Here is a 17,769-nt window from a genome sequence, read left to right on the forward strand (position 1 = left end):
CACAGAACCGTGAGATCGTGGCCTGAGCTAAAAAAGAGTCGGGCGCTTAACTGAGCCAGCTGCCCAGGCGCCCCTCTATGTTTAGCTTCCTGAGGAAATGCCTGAACGGTTTCCTGAGTGGTTGTGCTCTCTTCCATGCCCACCAGCAGTGTACGGGGTTCCGGTTTCTCCACATCTTCACCCAAACCTGCCACCCAGCTTTCTGATTCCAGCTGTCCTGCTGGGCACAGAGTGCTTGCTCACTGTGGTTTTGATCTGTGGGTGGTGTTCTGATTACCAGGTCAGCCTCTTTATTTGTTACAGGTCCATTCAGATTCTCTGTTTCTTCTTAAGTCAGATGGGTAGTTTGCATCTTTCTGGGAACTGTCCACTTTATCCAAGTTATGGTACTATTACAATTTATTAAGGAACTAAAATAAATTGGTGAAAGAGGTAAATGACCTTTGTGGAGAAAAATTTATATTGTGATTTTTCTTTAAAATGTTTTTATTTTTGAGAGAGCACAAGCACAGGAGGGGCAGACAGAGAGGGAGGCAGAGGATCCAAAGCAGACTCTACACTGACAGCACTTAGCCCAATGTGGGGCTCAAACTCATGAACCACCAGATCATGACCTGAGCCAAAGTCGGACGCTTAACCGACTGTGCCACCCAGGTGCCCCAATCCAGTGATATTTTTTAAAGACCTAAATAAACGTGGATGTAGATTATGCACACAGACAGAGTTTGGTATGGAAAAAAGTCAACCCAGTCCTTAAATCCTGACCATGTGTGTGTTGGGGAAGGGGGGTGTATAATTTGAGAAGCTGACTTTGTCAGCAAAGTCACCTGTGCCTTGCCCATTCTTGGCCTTTTGTTCTTATCAAAGTAGTATTAGGACAGGGGACCGGGCTAGTGCCTCCCTGGCTTTACGGCTGAGCTGGTGGGAGCAGCACAGGGACAGAGGGAACCAGGGCAGGAAGGAGAACATCTAGAAATGGGTCAGTGTGCATGTGAGCTCCATCCGGGACAAAGCAGGCCTTGCAAGTCCCTGGGGACGGACAGGCAGTGCGGGAATGAAAGACTTCGGAGCCCTACCTCACACCACACGGCAAGAAGAGTTCCAGGCAGACTTAAAAACCTGGTGCCGGGGAATGCAAAACCTTATCCCTCTTTGAAGAAAAGGGAGAGTATCCACCAGGAAGGATTTGCAAATGGAGAGGGAGAATAAAGCACAAATAAAGGAAACACATTGGACCGCATTAAAATTAAAAACTGCAGCTCGGCAAAATACACCATAAAAAAAAGTCAAGACTAGCCAAAAATAGAGAGAGGGTGTCTGCAGCACTTATAAGGGACCAGTATCCAGAGTAGAGAGAGCCAGGGACAAAACTGCAGAGAGAGACAGCGATGGGGAGGGTCAGGGTGAGTGGGGAGGGAAGGGTAGATGAGTCAGACCCACGCTGTCCTGGATGGAGACAGACGGGTGTGTGTGTGTGTGTGGCCAGAAGGAGGAGAGAAGAGGCAGCAGTTCTAAAGGGCACTGGGCAGGCAGGCAGGCCAGCAATGCCGCAGGCGGGTCGGGAAAACAGCAAAGCCAGGGTCTGGGTACCGGGAGACGGTGAGAAGTAAGCTCTCAGAAGCCAGTCAGGGAGCAGCAAAGGGAAGGAGACGACGAGAGGCAGGAAGGTCCGGCTGGGGAAGCATTAAAGCCCACGTCGGCCGCTCCAGGGCGTGGATACCAGGGCGTGGAAGGTGTGTGCCTGTGAGCACCTGCTGGTCTTTGTGAACAGGATGTCCCTGAATATCTGGGCACAAGTGGCTCCACGTGTGTGCCCTAAGCGCGCGCGTATGTGTGTGAGAACCTGCATGCATATGCACACACGTGGTTAGAGAATGAGAGGCTCCTTTGTGCAGCGCCCAGTGATAACCACCACCCTGCACTCCCTAGTCTGGCCTAGAAAGAGCTGGAAGCCAGGTGGCCAGCCTTTTCTGAGCATCCACTGTGTACCAAGATTTCTCATTTAATCTTCCTTCACTCTGTTCTCATAGGACAAATGGAGGCCAGGGAGCCACCGGGTCACCACCGTGAGGTCACCCAGCTAGTAATGGGGGTACCGGGATTCACACCCCGGTCAGTGGGCTGGGGGGAGGTCAGGGTTGTTGGCTGCCACCCCTGTCCCTCCCCACATCCCTCCCAGCGGAGGCCAGAGAACAGCTGCATCTGCCCCGGCCCAGCCACCCTCCCCACGCACCCCCCTCCTTCCTGGGCGGCCTCATTAGGGATTCTGCCGGTGCCACCAGCTAATTAGTGTCACGTTAATTGAGCATTCAGGAGGCTGCCACCTCCAAGGGCAGAGTGTCGGCAGCAAAGGGGAATGCAGATGCAGACTGCTCCTCCCTGTGGGCTAGGGCCAGGCCCTGTGCCCAGGGACCCCTTGCGCCCCGGAGCAGCCCGGGACACCCCTCCCCCCATTTCGACAACGTAATGCCCGCTGTGACTTCCTGAGCCCGAAGGCAAGAGGCAACAGGCAAAATCTGCAACCGCAGGAGAAAAGAGGGGACGTTTGCTGAACGCCTACTGTGAGCCTGGCACACCTTTAGCCCGCCCTCTCCTCCTACGGGAGAGCTGCAGTTACCTCCATTTCAGTCACGAACTCCAGGGTCCGCCAAGGGGACGGCTTCTGCAGGAGTGTGTCCAGTGGACCAGCAGGAGCCTGCGTTCAGCTGGACGGCACCTGGAGGCGCCAGGATGTAGCCACGGAAGGTGCCTGGAGTCCCACAGAGAAGCCTGGAGCATGGGGGCAGGAATTCCGCGCTAGCATCCCACCCCCTCACCCACCCCCACACCCTCCTCAACCTGCCCCTTGGTGAGCAGGTACCGCACACCTTACAGGGCAGAGTATCACATGGACTTCAGCCTCCTGTGATCTGTCCACCCCTTCATCCCCTTAAAGATGAGAAACGGGGTCACGTTAAGTGACCTGTCCAAGGTCACCCGGAGCAAGCGGTCACACCGCGCGTCTGTCCGCCACGGCCTGACTCCTGCCAGAGTCCGAGCTGTGCACCTGTGCCCTGTGTGGTCTCTCCAGCAGAGCCCTCACCCCTCCACCCCTGCTTCTCCCCCCTCCCGATGCAGTGCCGCCGAGTCCCGTTCTCCCGTCTCCCTGTAGCAACATTAAATCCCACTCAAAGGGCCGCTTTTAATTGGCTTAATATACTCGTTAATAACCACGTCTCTTTAACGCACCTGTAAAAGGCTCATAACATTAACGTAAGGGCAGTGACGGCTCATCCGCACTTCCAGCCAGCCTTTTAAATTTCCTTTAATGGGGGCCACGGGGCAGGGGCAGCCCAGCTCACAGGGTGGGCGCCTTTGTTTCCAGGCACAGGAGTCGGGTGCTGTCTGCCTGCTGCCCCTCAGCCTCTCGGAGTCCTCAGAACAGAGAATTCTCTGGACTCGGCAGCACTTTCCAAGCACCTGCCGTGGTTCCACACATTTTTTTTTTCGGGCGTCAGGGTGGTGAGAAAGTGCAGGGCTTGGCCTCGGTATCTAGCCCTGGAGACAAGTCAACAGGCAGTTACAGCTTGGGGAGCCCGTTGTGGGGTGGGGGGTATGTCCCGGCTGAGACCGGGAGTGCCGGAGCCAGCTACCCAGGGCAGGTATAAGCAACCTTTTGTACTTCATTCTCCCAGCACGAAATCCAAGCATCTTCTGTGCTCCAGGCACTGTGGGGACAATTGCACCCAACCCCAGGCTGACCACTCTCAATCAGGAACCGGGGAGGACCCAGAGGTGTCTCAGGGCGCAGGAGACAGGCGGACGCAGACTGGATGAGTTGGGTGTGTGCGGGAGGGGAGCACAGGGAGGCCTCCTTCCAGCCGGGCTCTAAAGGACCAGTGGGAATTTGGTTACGGAGGGAATGCGTGTCGGTGTGCGAGAATCATCCCAAGCCACGGCGTCTGTGGTGCCCAGGGGACACATGGCCAGGGCTCAGATCCTGGCTCACGGATCCTTTCTATGTGACCAGAGCTCTCAAAGTGACGGTCCTTGGGCCGTTTCCCACCCGCCAGGTGTATGATTTGCCCCACCCAGTGACGGAGCCTGATTTCAAGGGTGAACGCCCCCGGGCAGGGCACGGCCTCCCTGTGCACCTCACCTCAGTCCCTGCCCCGCCTGGGCCTTCGGGCTCATTCCCGGCCCATCTGTCCTTCAGTCCTCAGCAAAAATCCCTGCTTGACACCCTGTTCCTTGAATGTCTCACCTCTTCTGAAACCCAGGGCTGCCTCCCAGGCTGCCGTGAGGACTTCAGGAGGGCGGGGCTGTAAGGATTTGGCACAATGCCTGGCCTGGGGCCACACTCAAGGGAGGGTGGTTGTCCGCTGGTGAGAGGAGGCCCGGGGGCCACCATGTGTGTGTCCAGGGGCCTGTGCGGAAGCAGGGTTGCAGAGAGAGGTCAGGGTCAGATGGCCGGGGCCTCGAATACCATCCTGAGCAGTTCAGATTTCACAAACACTGGGGCCCACCGGAGGGTTTTACAGAGACCCCACCCCCCCCCCGGGGACTTGGAGACAGTGGAGGGCGCTCCAGTGAGTTCATCACCACCAGCAACTACAGCACCCACTGAGGACAGGATCCTTTATGGTCCTCACAAAAATTCTCCAAGGACAGCAATAGCAGCAGTGTCCCCATTTTACGAGAAAACGGAGGTTCCCAGAGGGGTCGTGGCCCGCCCAAAGCCACACGGTGCGTGTGTGGCACAGCCGGGATCTGAATCCAGATCTCTGGGACTCGGCCCCCATCTGCCCCCCTGCACCATGATGCCTTTTCAAAAGGCTGCCGGCCGCCCTCCATGCTCTGCCTGGGAGCAGAGGCGGCCGGACAGTGACGGGCGCCCAGGTGGGCAGACAGGGAGGGCCTCGGGCTGCTCAAGGCCGAGGGAAGAGTAGGAGGGTTTGAAGCAGGCTGCGCGACGCAGACGTTAAGGGCAGGAGGGCCCTGGGAGAAAGGAGAGCTGTGCGCCTGGCCCCCACCCTAAAGCAATGCAAGGTCACAGCCAGCCACTGGCAACGACAGAAAAGCACAGAGAAGAAACGAAACGCCCCCTCACCAGGCAGGGCCATGCTGGCATCTGCGGCTCTTTTCTTCTTCAGTCTTGATTTGACCCCCCAACCCTTCAACAGGGAAGGAGAGAGACGGAGGGCTCTTGAGTACAGCCCCTCTGTCACCTCCTCTTTCCACATACCTGTACTCTATACCTTTGCCCACTTCGTCAGAGCCTTCTAGAACCCAAGTCTCAATGCCCAGCAAAGCACATTGCTGCTGAGAACCTGCTGGGTGCTCTGTCTCGTGGGGACAGGCTGCTCCCAGGACTTCCTCCTGATGCCCCTATTCCTGCCCTATTTTCCACCCAGTAGCTCAAGGGGTCCCATCAAAACTCAAGGTAGGTCACGTCCTTCCTCTGGTCCCCACCCTCCAACGTGGACCAGGAGCCCAGGTCCTCAAGTACACCACCCTGTCCACCTTCTACGGGCCTTCCCTGCTGGCTCTGCTTCCCCAGATGCACCTCGTCCACGCCCCTTGGCCTTGTTGCCTGCCGTCCCCCTGCGGACACTGCTCTTCGTCAGACAGCCTCACGGCCCACTCGCTCACCTTCCCGCCCTCTCTCCAAGGCCGTATCATCAGAGACGCCTTCTTCGCCGATCGCCGAGTCCACACTGAACACCCCTCCACCAGGTCTGCCCCGTCCCCTGTGCCCTGCTGTTTCTGTTACTGTGCTTGCACAACAAATTACCCCAAAAGTCAGTGGCCTCTGACAGCAGTGTGGTACGCTCAGGGGTACGGACAGGGCACAGGCTGGGGGCTGGAACCTTCTGAAGGCTTTTGCTTCCTCATATATCAGGTGGTTGATGCTGGGGGTCGGGAAAACACCCACACGTGACCTCTCCACGTGACCTGGACTTCCGAGAGCACAGTGCCTGGGTTCCAGGGGTGGACGCCCCGAGGCACCGACACAGAGCCACCTCGGGCTCCAGGCGAAGCCACGCCGCAAAGACCCAGCCACACAACATCGTGTCTGCCCCACTCTGCTCAGTAGAATGGAGTTGCCCAGTTACTTCCTGTTCGAGTGAAGGAAAAGCGGCCTCCGCGATTTGTGGGAGGAGTGGGAGAATTCGTGGGCGTGTTCTAAAACTACCACACCCACTCTATCCTTGTTTCCGGGGCTGGTTGCTGCCTGACTCGAGGTATAGGATTGTCGCCCCACGAGACTGTCGGCTCCAGGCCTGGGCTTTGGTTACTGCTGCTTTTCCCAGGCCCTGCATAGTGCCTGCATAGACGAGGGCCCAGGAAGCATCTGGTGGATGCGGGGCTGAGGGCAGGCTTCTGAGAAGCAGCTCTCCACGAGGCTGTCCGCTTAGCTTAGTTCCTCCCAAGTGTCATGACTGGCAGTGAACAGGGGCCCCCAGGCTGGACGGGTCCGTCTGGGCACAGCGCCATCATTCATTGAGACATTCCTGAGCACCTACTATGTGTCCTGTAGACACCGGGGACTCCGCAGTGAGCAAGCCAGCTCAGGGAGCCCGAGTCTGGTGGGGGAGAAGGACAAGTCCCCGGCACGTGGTGACCAAGCCCAGGCACTGATGGAGCCCAGCTGGGGGACCCGAGAAGGCAGGGAGGGAGTAGCACGGAAAAGAGGCGCTGGGATCCCCCAACAGGCCCCCTCCCCTGCCACCCGTTAGCCCTGTGAGCGCTCTTCCCACATCCCCCATCCTCACCGCTGCTGAGAAGCCCGCCAGAGACAGCCGGCTCGGCTGGTGCCATCTGTGAGGCCTTTTTTGTGTCATCACAATGGCCACACGGGGCTGTGCAAGAGCACTGAACTGGTGGCTGGGCCCCCCTCCAGGAAACCTGGTGGGAAGAGCTGGGTGTGAGGCACCCAGGGTGGCTCAGGAGAAAGCCCTTCAGGAACAAGGCACAAAGCAGGGGCTGCAGCAGCCACGGCCTCAGCGCAACTGGGCCAGGTTCGGGACTGGGGACTCTGGTGACCTGCAGGGGCACACCCATGTCCCCACCCAAAGGCACTCCCATTCAAGACACCGGAGAGCCCTGAGCACATGCCAGGCGAGACCCGCTCAGGGCCAAGGGTTGGCAGGCCCTAGCAGCCAGCCAAGGGCAGGGGTGAGAGCTGCCGGGCCTGTGACCTCTAACAGCTCACCTCCTGCCTCCGGGCTGACTCCGGGGTCCCTCCTTTGGACTATTCCCACCCTCCCCGCCCCCCCCCCCCCAGTTCTATGGAAGAGGGAGAGCCTCTCGAGTGTCCTGGCTTCACGGGGGCCTGCCTCATGAGGCGAGCGTTATGAAGACTTGGAAGGAAGACATGCCAGGTCCAGTCTCAGCACCGCCCCTTCCCGTGGCGTGGTCTTAGGAAGCCCTGAGGTCATACCCTCATCTGTAGAACAGGGGCCTCTGCTAGTTATCTGTTGCCATGTAGCCAGTGACTTCAGAACTTAGCAGCTTGAGACCTGGACAGACGTGTGTTCTCGTTCATGGTCTGTGATCCAGGGATTCAGGAGAGGCTTGACTGGGTAGTTCTGCTCTGCGTCTTCCATGAAGCTGCAATCAGGATGCTGGCCGGGACCATACTCATCCGAAGGCTCGACCGGGGCTGCCTCGCATGGCTGTGGGTGGGAGACCCCCGTTCATCTCCCCCGTGGGCTGCTTCCCCCACAGCAAGCGATCCGGGTGAGTGAGGAGGAAGCCACAGTGCCTCCGTGATCTGGCCCTGGCTGGGTCCACAGGACCTCACGGGTCACCTGGGTCAGCCCCACTTGGGGGCGGGGGGGGGGGGGGGAAGCAGCACACGGGCATGAGTACCAAGAGATGATAGTGATGCAGAGGGGTGTGGCACATCTTGGTGGCTGTCTGCCGAATGCTTTGACTCGTCTGCTGCCTCATCTGTAAAGTGGGGACCACCGCTCACTTCTGAGTGGTCAGGTGCTCCAAATGAGACGTCAAGAAAAGCCGTAGGCCCAGAGTCTAGCGCATGCTCCGTGCTCACCAGAGGGCAGGCTCCATCCACTCCCCCAAGTGCTGCAGGGACCAGCCCACCCTCCTGGAGCCCTAATGGCCAGCAGGGGGGCAGATGGGCTCCTCATTTCAGTGAATGGGAACCAGTAACAGGCAGTACTTATTCCCAACCCCCCACCCCCCGCCCCGCTCTCTTCTTCTTCTTAAAGGTTTTAAACACCTAATTTATTCCATCCATTAGATAGATTTTGTAGATTTAATCATTTTCACAGTTGGTGGCTCATTGGATACTCAAGATAAACTCCAAATGAAAGTATAATGGTGAGGACAAATGAGTTTTCACACCACAATGGCAGAAACCTGCTTGGGAAGAGGGTTTAAGAGGAACAAAAATACATACAGATATAATTTTTTTTCCCCGGCAGCCGCTTTTGCTGACTATAGTAGGTTACCACAGTTAATTTCACCAGTTTTGTTCATCTGTAAAATTGCATAAAAGTGACATTTTTGTGCTCATTATAGCAACTGCTGATTTATGGCTGGTAAATGAAGAGCTGGTCCCTTTTTTGCGGGACTCTCCGAGCGGCGCTAAGTGCCCATGAAATTGCTTGTATAATGTAGTTTAAATCCAATCTCAGAGAAAGATTCCCCCGTTGGCCAAAGTGACATTTCCATTCTCCACACCGAGTTTATTTTAGGCCACTTAGGGAGGGGGCTGCCCCAGGCAGGGTCAGGATGCGGGCCTGTGGCCAGCCAGGGGTCAGCTCCACCTGCCGGGCCCCGGATTAGGCCCGAGGGATGAAGGGGCACTCCCCTAGTCTCCTTGGCATGCTGAGTGCCGCCTGCCTCTTCCCTCCCTGCTGCCCTGCCCAGGTCAGACCACATTCCTGCACCTTAGGGCAGAAGGGAATGACCTTTGCAACACGCATGTGTGCCCCACCCCTCCCCTGCCCTGCGGCGAGGAGGCCCCTTTGCACTGGCCCCCTGCCCTCCAGGCCGCCTGTCTCTCCTCTTCCACACGCCTGATCCGGGCTTCTGCTCTCATTCCACATTACTTACAGTTCCTCACTCAGGACGTGCTTCCTCACCTCTGGACCTCTGCCTGTGCTGTTTCTTCTGCCTGAAATATGCTGCTCTCCCCTCTCCTCGCCCCTTTTGACATCGCCTTCACTGGGATGCCCTTTCTTCCAGAAAGCTGTCTCGCTTTCCAGAGCCCTGCTGGGTGAGGCCCCTGCCCCATCCCCAAATGCCTTAGCCTTCCCATCACAGCACGTGTCTTGCTCCGACCGGCTGTGAGCCCAACAAGGGGCTCAGGGGTGAGGCTCTGAATGGATGGGATGTGGGGTGAGACCTTCAAGGGATGGGCAGGTGGGGTCTGCACTCCACTCCAGCCACAGTGCCAGGACCCCCCAGGCTGGCCGGAAGGAAGGGCAGCCTGAGCCCCTGCCCTTCCGCCCCCAGGACGGCCCTCATCCCAAGCAGATGGGGAGGGCGTCAACACTCCCACTCGGAGAGCACCCGATGCTGCCCGTACTCCACCACGCGCAACTCCTGAAAGTTCGCAGCCACCCTGGGAGGCAGCGTTCATGGCAGTATCACCTCCCGTTTTACAGATGAGGAAACTGAGGCACCCCATTCTCAAGTTCCCCCGGGAGTCACCGGTGGGCCCCAAGGGTGTCACGAGGCAGGAGAAAGGCAGTGTGCTGCAGAGACCTTGTAGGGAGGGGCCCCTCGCCCCAGGACCTAGACAGGTGACCATCTCCCAACTCCGACTGTGTGTCTCACCCCCTTTGGCAGCCAACACTCCAGGCCACCCTGCACAACTGACACAATCATGATCCCCGGTTCACAGGTGGGGAGGCTCGGTCAGGCAAGCCGCAAAGCCCCACAACCAGGCAGGACTCCACTCAGGCCAGCCAGCTCTAAAATCCGGAGACCTCCCATCTGTCTCCCACAGCCCACCCCTGCCCCACCCTCCTTTCCCCACCTCGGGAGGGTCCTGGGCAGCACTGAGGAATGTCTCAGGCCCCGGGGAGGGGCTCTGGATGGAAAAGGGGGGTCTGCCCACCAGCAGCCCACCTCCCCCAGGACGGTGGCCGGTAGGACGGTCAGCCTGTCACACAAAGTGCAGCCTCCGGCCCCACAATGACAGCGCGAAGAAGAGGCAGTGGTTACCACCCTGGCCTTGTAGGTGACAGGCAGACTTGGGGATGGGACGGGCAGCCACTGTGGCTAAAACCCCTCCTCCCCTGCCTGCTGATCAAGGCAGGTCATGTGAGCAACCGACGAAAGCCAACAGAGCAGCTCCTGTCTGTCCCAGGCCTTGTGCTGGGCTCTGTTCACATAGCAACACATTTAACTATCCCATAGAGGTCAGCAGGTGGCCATCATCCCATTTTACAGATGAGCCAAGGGAGGCGCAGAGAGGATGACGAAGAACTAGGAGGAAGGGCCTGCCACCAGTGTGGTGTGAAGACGGGGCGCCAAGCATCAGTGAGGGTGCGGAGCCCCCAGAACTCCTGTTTTCCGCCGGGGGAGCATGGCCCGGCACAGGCTCCTTGGCAAAGCATGGGGCGTCTTCTCCTGAAGCTGCAGGTTCACCTGCCCCGAATCCCCGTCCCAGGCAAAGTCCCAAGAGAACTCACTGGGTACTTGTACACCAGGAAGCGTGGCAGTGTGTGTGTGTCAGCCCCAAACTGGAAACCACCCAAATGCCGTCAGCAGCAGGAAGGAGGAGTCCACACGAGTACCACACGGCCGTGAGGAAGCGCGAACCACGGCCACCTGAGTGAACCTCACAAAACACCTTGGGTGGCAGAGGCCGATGCGGCCAAGGACGCCTGGCGGGATTCCAGCCTGCGTGTACAGACGCTGCCATCGGAAGTCAGGACGGCTGTGCGCTTGGGCAGAGTCGCAGGCGACACTCTGGGGGGACCGGCAGTGACCCATCGCTCGGCCCAGCGCGTTCCGTCCGTGAAAGCTCAGCTTACGATGCATGCAGTTTGCTTTCTGTACCTTACACCCAAGGCGAAGCTCTGGGGTTTGGAAGGGACAAACGGAGGGGCGAGGGGGCAAATGGGGACCCAGAGGAGGGAGTGGCAGGGCTGTGGCCACACCGCCTCCACGGGTCGCGGGGTCAGCCCTCACCTGTGCTTTCCTCTCCGCTTGTCTCCGCAGGCGAGACGGCCGCCAGCTCCATGCATTCGTCCCGCTACCCGAGCCCGGCCGAGCTGGACGCCTATGCCGAGAAGGTGGCCAACAGCCCGCTGTCCATCAAGATCTTCCCCACCAACATCCGGGTGCCCCAGCACAAGCACCTGGGCCGCACGGTCAACGGCTATGACACCAGCGGCCAGCGCTACAGCCCCTACCCGCAGCACGCCGCCGGCTACCAGGGCCTGCTGGCCATTGTCAAGGCCGCCGTCTCCTCCTCCGGCAGCGCCGCGCCTGCCGGGCCTGCCAAAAGCGTGCTCAAGAGCGCCGAGGGCAAGCGGACCAAGCTGTCACCAGCTGCCGTGCAGGTGGGCATCGCGCCCTACCCGGCGCCCAGCACTCTGGGGCCCCTGGCCTACCCCAAGCCGCCCGAGGCACCCGCCCCACCACCCGGCCTGCCCGCGGCCGCCGCCACCGCCGCCTCCGTCATCCCCCTGCCTGGCCGCGGCCTGCCCCTGCCGCCTTCCAACCTGCCCTCCATCCACAGCATCCTCTACCAGCTCAACCAGCAGTGCCAGGCCCCGGGCGCCGCGCCTGCCGCCTGCCAGGCCGTAGCCGGTCCCCACCCCAGCCCGGCCAAGCACGGCCCCGTGCCCAGCTTCCCCGGCATGGCCTACTCGGCTGCTGCCGCCGGCCTGCCCGACTGCCGGAAAGGTGCCGAGCTGGGCCAGGGCGGCACGGCGGCCTCGACGTTGGCTGGGGCCACCAAGCCTGCAGGGTACGCCGACGGGGGCCTGGATTACCTGCTGTGGCCGCAGAAGCCGCCCCCACCCCCACCCCAGCCGCTGAGGGCCTACAGCGGCGGCACGGCGGCCAGCAAGTCCCCCGAGGCGTGCGGGGGGCGGGTGTACGAGCGGGCCAGCGGGTCGCCCCTCAGCTGCGCCATGGGGCTGCCCACCGGCTTCACCGTGGGCCAGTACTTCGCCGCCCCCTGGAACAGCGTGCTGGTGACTCCCACCAGCGATTGCTACAACCCGGCGGCGGCCGTGGCCATCACGGAGCTGGGGCCGGGGGCGCCCCGGGAGCTGGCGGGCCCCCCCGTGGAGGCCCTCTCGGGCCTGCCCAGCAAGAGCGTGTGCAACACGGCCGTGCTGAGCAGCAGCCTGCAGTCGCTGGAGTATCTCATCAATGACATCCGGCCGCCCTGCATCAAGGAGCAGATGCTGGGCAAGGGCTACGAGACCGTGGCTGTGCCCCGGCTGCTCGACCACCAGCACGCCCACATCCGCCTGCCCGTCTACAGATAAGGCCTGCCCGGCGGACGCGTGGACAGACGGACAGGGCGTCGAGCGGGAAGGCAGGCCGCAGAGCAGGGTGGGCGGCGCACAGGGGCGCCCAGCCTCGCCCTGTGCCCGAGTGCCCGTGGGTGCCCACAGGGAAGCCGGGCAGGCTGCTGCCGTGCGGCCACCTGATGGGGAGTGGCGGGGCCACCTTTCTCCCCAAGGCCCCTCCCTGCTATCGGCTGCCCGAGGACACGGGGAGGGCCCAGGACCACCACTGACGTCCACCACTTCCTCCATCCAAGCTGGCAGAGGCAGGGAGAGAGAAACCACTTTAAAACAGGAATGGTTCTTGCTGGCTTTCCCAAGAGAGGGGCTCAGGCCACGGGGGGACACAGGAGGAAATGTGATGGTCCAGAGTCAGGGTGGGGTCAGAGCAGCCCCCACGGGTCAGAGAGCTCCTCCCCCCACGGGCTCCCCGTCTCCTGGAAAAGGAGCAGAGAGGGGGTATAGGAAGTCACAGGGCCTACAGTGTCCCCCACTGGCCAATCCAAGTGAAGACCACTCTGAGAGAGGCTCCAAGGACCACCAGTCCCCCTGCTCCTCCTCCTCTAGATTCTCCTTCCCTCCTCCCATTTCTTCCCCAAACAGAATTACACCCCCATCCCCACCCCCCAGACCCCGTACTACCACCATCCCCTTTCTCTCCACATCTTACAGGGCTGCTGGGCACGGCTGTACAGGCTGTGCACCGCACAAGGGCACCTCGTCCAAGGAGACACCATTTGCATCCTAGACGTGTATATTTATTACGGCAGTTTTCTGAATCTTGAGGAAGGGGCGCCATTTTCCTATTCGCACAAAGGCACCACAGGGGCTGACGGTGGGCCTGCCACCTTAGACACCAGTCAGAGGGACCCTGGCCTGCCTTCCTCAGGGGTTCTCCTCAGAGCCAGTGAGAGGCAACCTACTGGTTTTAACCGGGAGACCCAATCCAACGCCCTTCCTGCAAGCTGCCCTCCAAGGCCCACCCCACACCATGGGGAGGCAGGCAAGGAGCCCCCTCTTCGGTCCCCAAGTCCCGGCCCCTCTGGCACTCCGGAAGCGGTACTGTATCTCTCCAAGGCCTGTTCGAGCACTAAGTGCATTTACAAATCTCTGAGAATGTTTTTTTTTTATACTAAAATTGACCATTATATTCTACTGTGAGAAGTGCAGTCTGCACTATATTGTTTTAAAAACGAAGAGAAAGAAAAAAAAAGGAAAACACAGATGGTGTCTCAGCTGTGGAATTGTTTTGTTCTCTCCTCCCTCCCTCCCTCCCTCCCTCCCTCAGGAGTAAAACGGGCTGTCTCCCCCGCTGCCGACCGGGCTTGGAGCCCTGAGGAAGCAGGCCAGGAACCTCCTGGCACCCGCCGGCCACTCTGCATTCAGTGTTTCATTTCCTTTTCCAGCTCTTTCAAGGTAGACACCGTCATTTACCCCGTTTACATGTCCGCACACAGGCGGAAGGCCGCTGGGTCGTGGCCGGCGACCGGTCTACAGAGCGGCTGAGACAGAACCAAGCCCGGGCCCCTTGGCTCGTTCCCTGAATGGTGCCGAGGTGGTCTGGGGATGGTGTCTCCCTGCGTCACGAGATGCCTTCCCAGCTTTTCCCCTGTGCCTGACCCGCTCCAAGCGTCCACGGGGCAGTATGGCCGTGCGCAGGCCAAAGTGGCTGTGGCAGTGACCTTCTCCCTGGCCAGCCCCGGCACACACCCACTCCAGGCCCCGGCGCCTGGAGATCTACAGACTCCCCCACCCCGGGACACTTGGCATTCATCAGGCACCTAACTTTGTGCTGGGCGTGTTCATACACACTGTATCTCACTGGAGCCTCGCCACATCCTTGTAGGTGTCTGAGAGGAAGAAACCGAGGCTCAGAGATGTTAGGTGACCTGCCTAAGGTCACACAGCAATTCTGAAAAGTTGGGGTCTGGATCCCACAGCATGGACTCTTTTTCACATCCTGTCTCTGCCCTCTCCCCGGGCAGGGGAGCCCGCCATCTAGCCTGGGGGACCTGGGGAGCCCCCAGTTTGTTTTTGTTGTTATTTCTTTTTAAGTTTTTAAATTATTTTTTTTAAGCTTATTTATTTTTGAGAGGCAGAGCGAGCAGGGGAGAGGCAGATAGAGGGACAGAGTTTGTGAAGCGGGCTGTGTGCTGACAGCAGAGAGCCGACACAGGGCCTGAACCCATGAACCATGAGATCATGACCTGAGCCCAAGTGGGACGCTTAACTGACTGAGCCCCCAGGAGCCCCACCCCCAGTTCGTTTGATGCAGGCCTCCCTTCCCATGCTCAGAGCCCCACCTGGGTGCCAGGGCGGGACCCAGGCCCTTCCGCACATCACTGTCATGCCCTGGGGAGCAGCCCCGGGGTCCTGCTGGTGACAAACTGAGAAAGTACTGCCAGGCAGGCCGCTGGGGGTGAGCATAAGTGGGAAGCAGAGAGCAGTTGACAAAGAGCTCTTCTGACCTCCCGAAATGGGAGTCTCACAGCAGCTGCATCAGGTACGTATGCAACAAAGTCATCCCCATCTTACGGGATGAGAACGCAGAACCTGAGGATGGCCTGGCGGACCGACAGGAGGGGAGCGTCAGGCCCCGCACCCGGGCTCGGGCAGCCTCCGCCCTCACGCAGAGCTGCAGCCCGCCTGGGGCCGCGCCGTGTCCGGGAGGTCCCTGGAGGTGGGCAGCCCAGAAGGCCCAGCCTCTGGAGGGAGCTAGAAGCAGGCTGGAGTCGGAGCTTTGCTCCTCCGAGTGACCCTGGACCAGCGAGGGAATTCAAGAACACGAAAGCACCGTTCTGGAACTTGGAGAGGGGCAGAGGGACAGGGTCTAGGGCTAGATTCAGGGCTGGGTGTCGGCCTGTGGCTCAGCTGTTCCCAGGGGCCGCCTCCGCACCAACGTGATGTGATCTCCCGGTAGCCCAGGTCCCCACGTCCTGGGCCCACGGCCAGGGGCATCAGGGGAGCACACGGAGGCAAGCCTGGAGCCACAGGCCGAGCCAGGTCCCTGCATTTGGAGATGCTGGAATTGCAGATTGAGGACCCGCCTCCTATCCGGGAAAGGCTCCACCTTTGTGGGGCGGGGCCTGCGCCGTGGGCGGTGGGGGCACGTGGCACAGACAGACTGGGGCGGGCCCCAGGGTCCGGCTGGGGTTCTGGCCCTGCCCTAGCACCGGCTTCCCCCCCGCGCCTTGGCCAGGCTCCTTCTTCCCAGGAGCTGAACTAGCTGAGCGCGAAGAGCCTTCCAGAATCACCATGCTGACATGCCGCAGCCCTGCCCTTTATATCATCGCCTCGCAGTGCAGGCGACCACGACGTTACCATCGACGCTACAATCACCAAGGGCCCACAGTCACCCCAGACACACTAGTCACCAGGCTCGGTGCTAAACGGTGTTAGTCGCCACGACCATTCACCACGATACAGGTGCACGTCCCAGTGTCCCAGGTGAGGCTAGTGACGCCCCCAGGGAGGGCAATCGCTTTGCCCAGCGTCAGCTGAGGCCGAAGCGGCTGGGATCGACCCCAGGCCTGTCTGATTCAGAGTCTGACCTCTGACCTGCCGCGCTTTGCGGAGAACAATAAACTACCACCAAGCCCCAGATGTGGCCCCCTGGGCTCCAGCACAAAGGTCCAGCCTTGGGGCCCCCACTGCCGGCTGCAGGGTGTGGTGCTGGGTGAAGGGGCAGAGGGGACAATCTGCCCTCTGTCTGCCCCCCCCCCCTCCCCAACCAGAGCTTGTGCAAGCCCTTCCCTGTCTCCAAGCCCCTCCTGGCGACCCCAGGCTCCTCCTCCTGCTGTGGGCTCACACCCCTGAGAGCTGAACTGTCCCACGCGGTAGCCACACGTGGCTGGCACGGAACTTCGAGGATTATTAGCACTTACTTCATTAACAAGGGCTACAAGACCACCCCATCTTACAGACTCCAGAGCTGCCCGTGAGGGGCCTGAGAGCCTGGGCAAATATTTCAGTAGAGGGTCCGGTACAGGGGACACTCACCTTTCCGGGAAGCTCTGTGCTTTCTGGACCCATGTGCCAGCCTTCAGAGCCCCTCCCCACTTCTGGAGAGGGGAACCTGAGACCACGTCAACCCCTGAACTTGCCAGGCAGCAGCCAGCGACCTCGAACCTACGCTAGGGCTTCCAGCTGCGCCGAGACTCCGCCCCCACACGTGCACCCTGTCCCACTGCGCCTGCGCATCCCAGGCTCCCTTAAAGGGCCCTGGTGGTCCTACCGGCCCCCTGCGCGGGCCTGGAAGGTGGAGCCCAGCTAGGGGGGCGGGTGGACTGAAGGATTTCTGTTTAAATCACCAGCACGGCCAGCTCACTAGGACTGTGGTGGCGGGAGGGGAGGAGGCCGGGAAACTGGCTTCAGTAACCTTTCCACTCCATAGGAGACTCTGGGGGGACTTGTGTGGCCTCGATTCCAGATCTGTCAAAGGAGGAGGTCGTGGCATCTGAAGGACGGGATATCACCAGGTGATGTGTGATCAGAATGACAGGGCAAATGGGCCCTGTGAGAGGGACCTGCCCGAGGGCAGTGGGGTCTAGCGGTTAGAGGATCAGACAGACCTGGTTCCAAGGTTGACACTGCCCCTCATGAGCATGTGGCCTTTGGCAAGTGACCACCCCTCTCTGAGCTGCCTATTTCTCCACTGTAAAGAGACTGGTATTACCGCATTATCACCGTGTGCGGTTGAACATAGGAAACAGGTGGCCAAGTCCCCTAGGGAACAGAGTCCGCTTTAGAGAAGATGCCCCCAAAGTTAGGTGTGTTATTTCTGTCATCACCTACTCCAGCTGCTTTCACCTTGGAAAGTGCGTTTCCATGTAAAAAGAGGTCCAAAAACAGATGCATCCCTCTCCCTCTACCTTGGAGACGCCCAAATCATATTAGCATATTAAAGGCTCTGAAAAGTCCTTCAGGCAAAGTATCTATCCTTTTAACCCAGCATTTCCCTAACTTTTTTTTAGTTCTTTTTTTCAATGTTTGTTTATTTTTAATTTTTTTTAAGTGTATTCATTTTTGAGAGGCAGAGACAGAGCGTGAGCGGGGGGGAGGAGCAGAGAAAGAGGAAGACACAGAATCCGAAGCAGACTCCAGGCTCGGAGCTGTCAGCACAGAGCCCGACGTGGGGCTAGAACTCACGAACTGCAAGATCATGACCTGAGCCAAAGTCGGATGCTTATTAATGTTTATTTATTTTTGAGAGAGAGAGAGAGAGAGAGACTGAGCATCCGCAGGGGAGGGGCAGAGAGAGAGGGAGACACAGATTCTGAAG

The 17,769-nt window shown here is 59.6% G+C and overlaps 1 protein-coding gene across 2 annotated transcripts in view; it reads left to right on the forward strand.

Moving 5' to 3' along the window:
- FAM222A (family with sequence similarity 222 member A) overlaps positions 1–13,299 on the forward strand; it is a 54,346-nt gene extending 41,047 nt beyond the window's left edge. For both annotated transcript variants that reach the window (XM_047828091.1, XM_047828092.1), the window contains exon 3: positions 11,185–13,299. In XM_047828091.1, the coding sequence (XP_047684047.1) occupies positions 11,185–12,467 (1,283 nt within the window). In that variant the 3' untranslated portion in view covers positions 12,468–13,299. The remainder of the gene's footprint in view (positions 1–11,184) is intronic.
- The last annotated feature ends 4,470 nt before the right edge of the window (positions 13,300–17,769 follow it).

Source organism: Prionailurus viverrinus, chromosome D3 (assembly GCF_022837055.1).
Source record: "Prionailurus viverrinus isolate Anna chromosome D3, UM_Priviv_1.0, whole genome shotgun sequence".
Taxonomy (NCBI): Eukaryota; Metazoa; Chordata; class Mammalia; order Carnivora; family Felidae; genus Prionailurus; species Prionailurus viverrinus.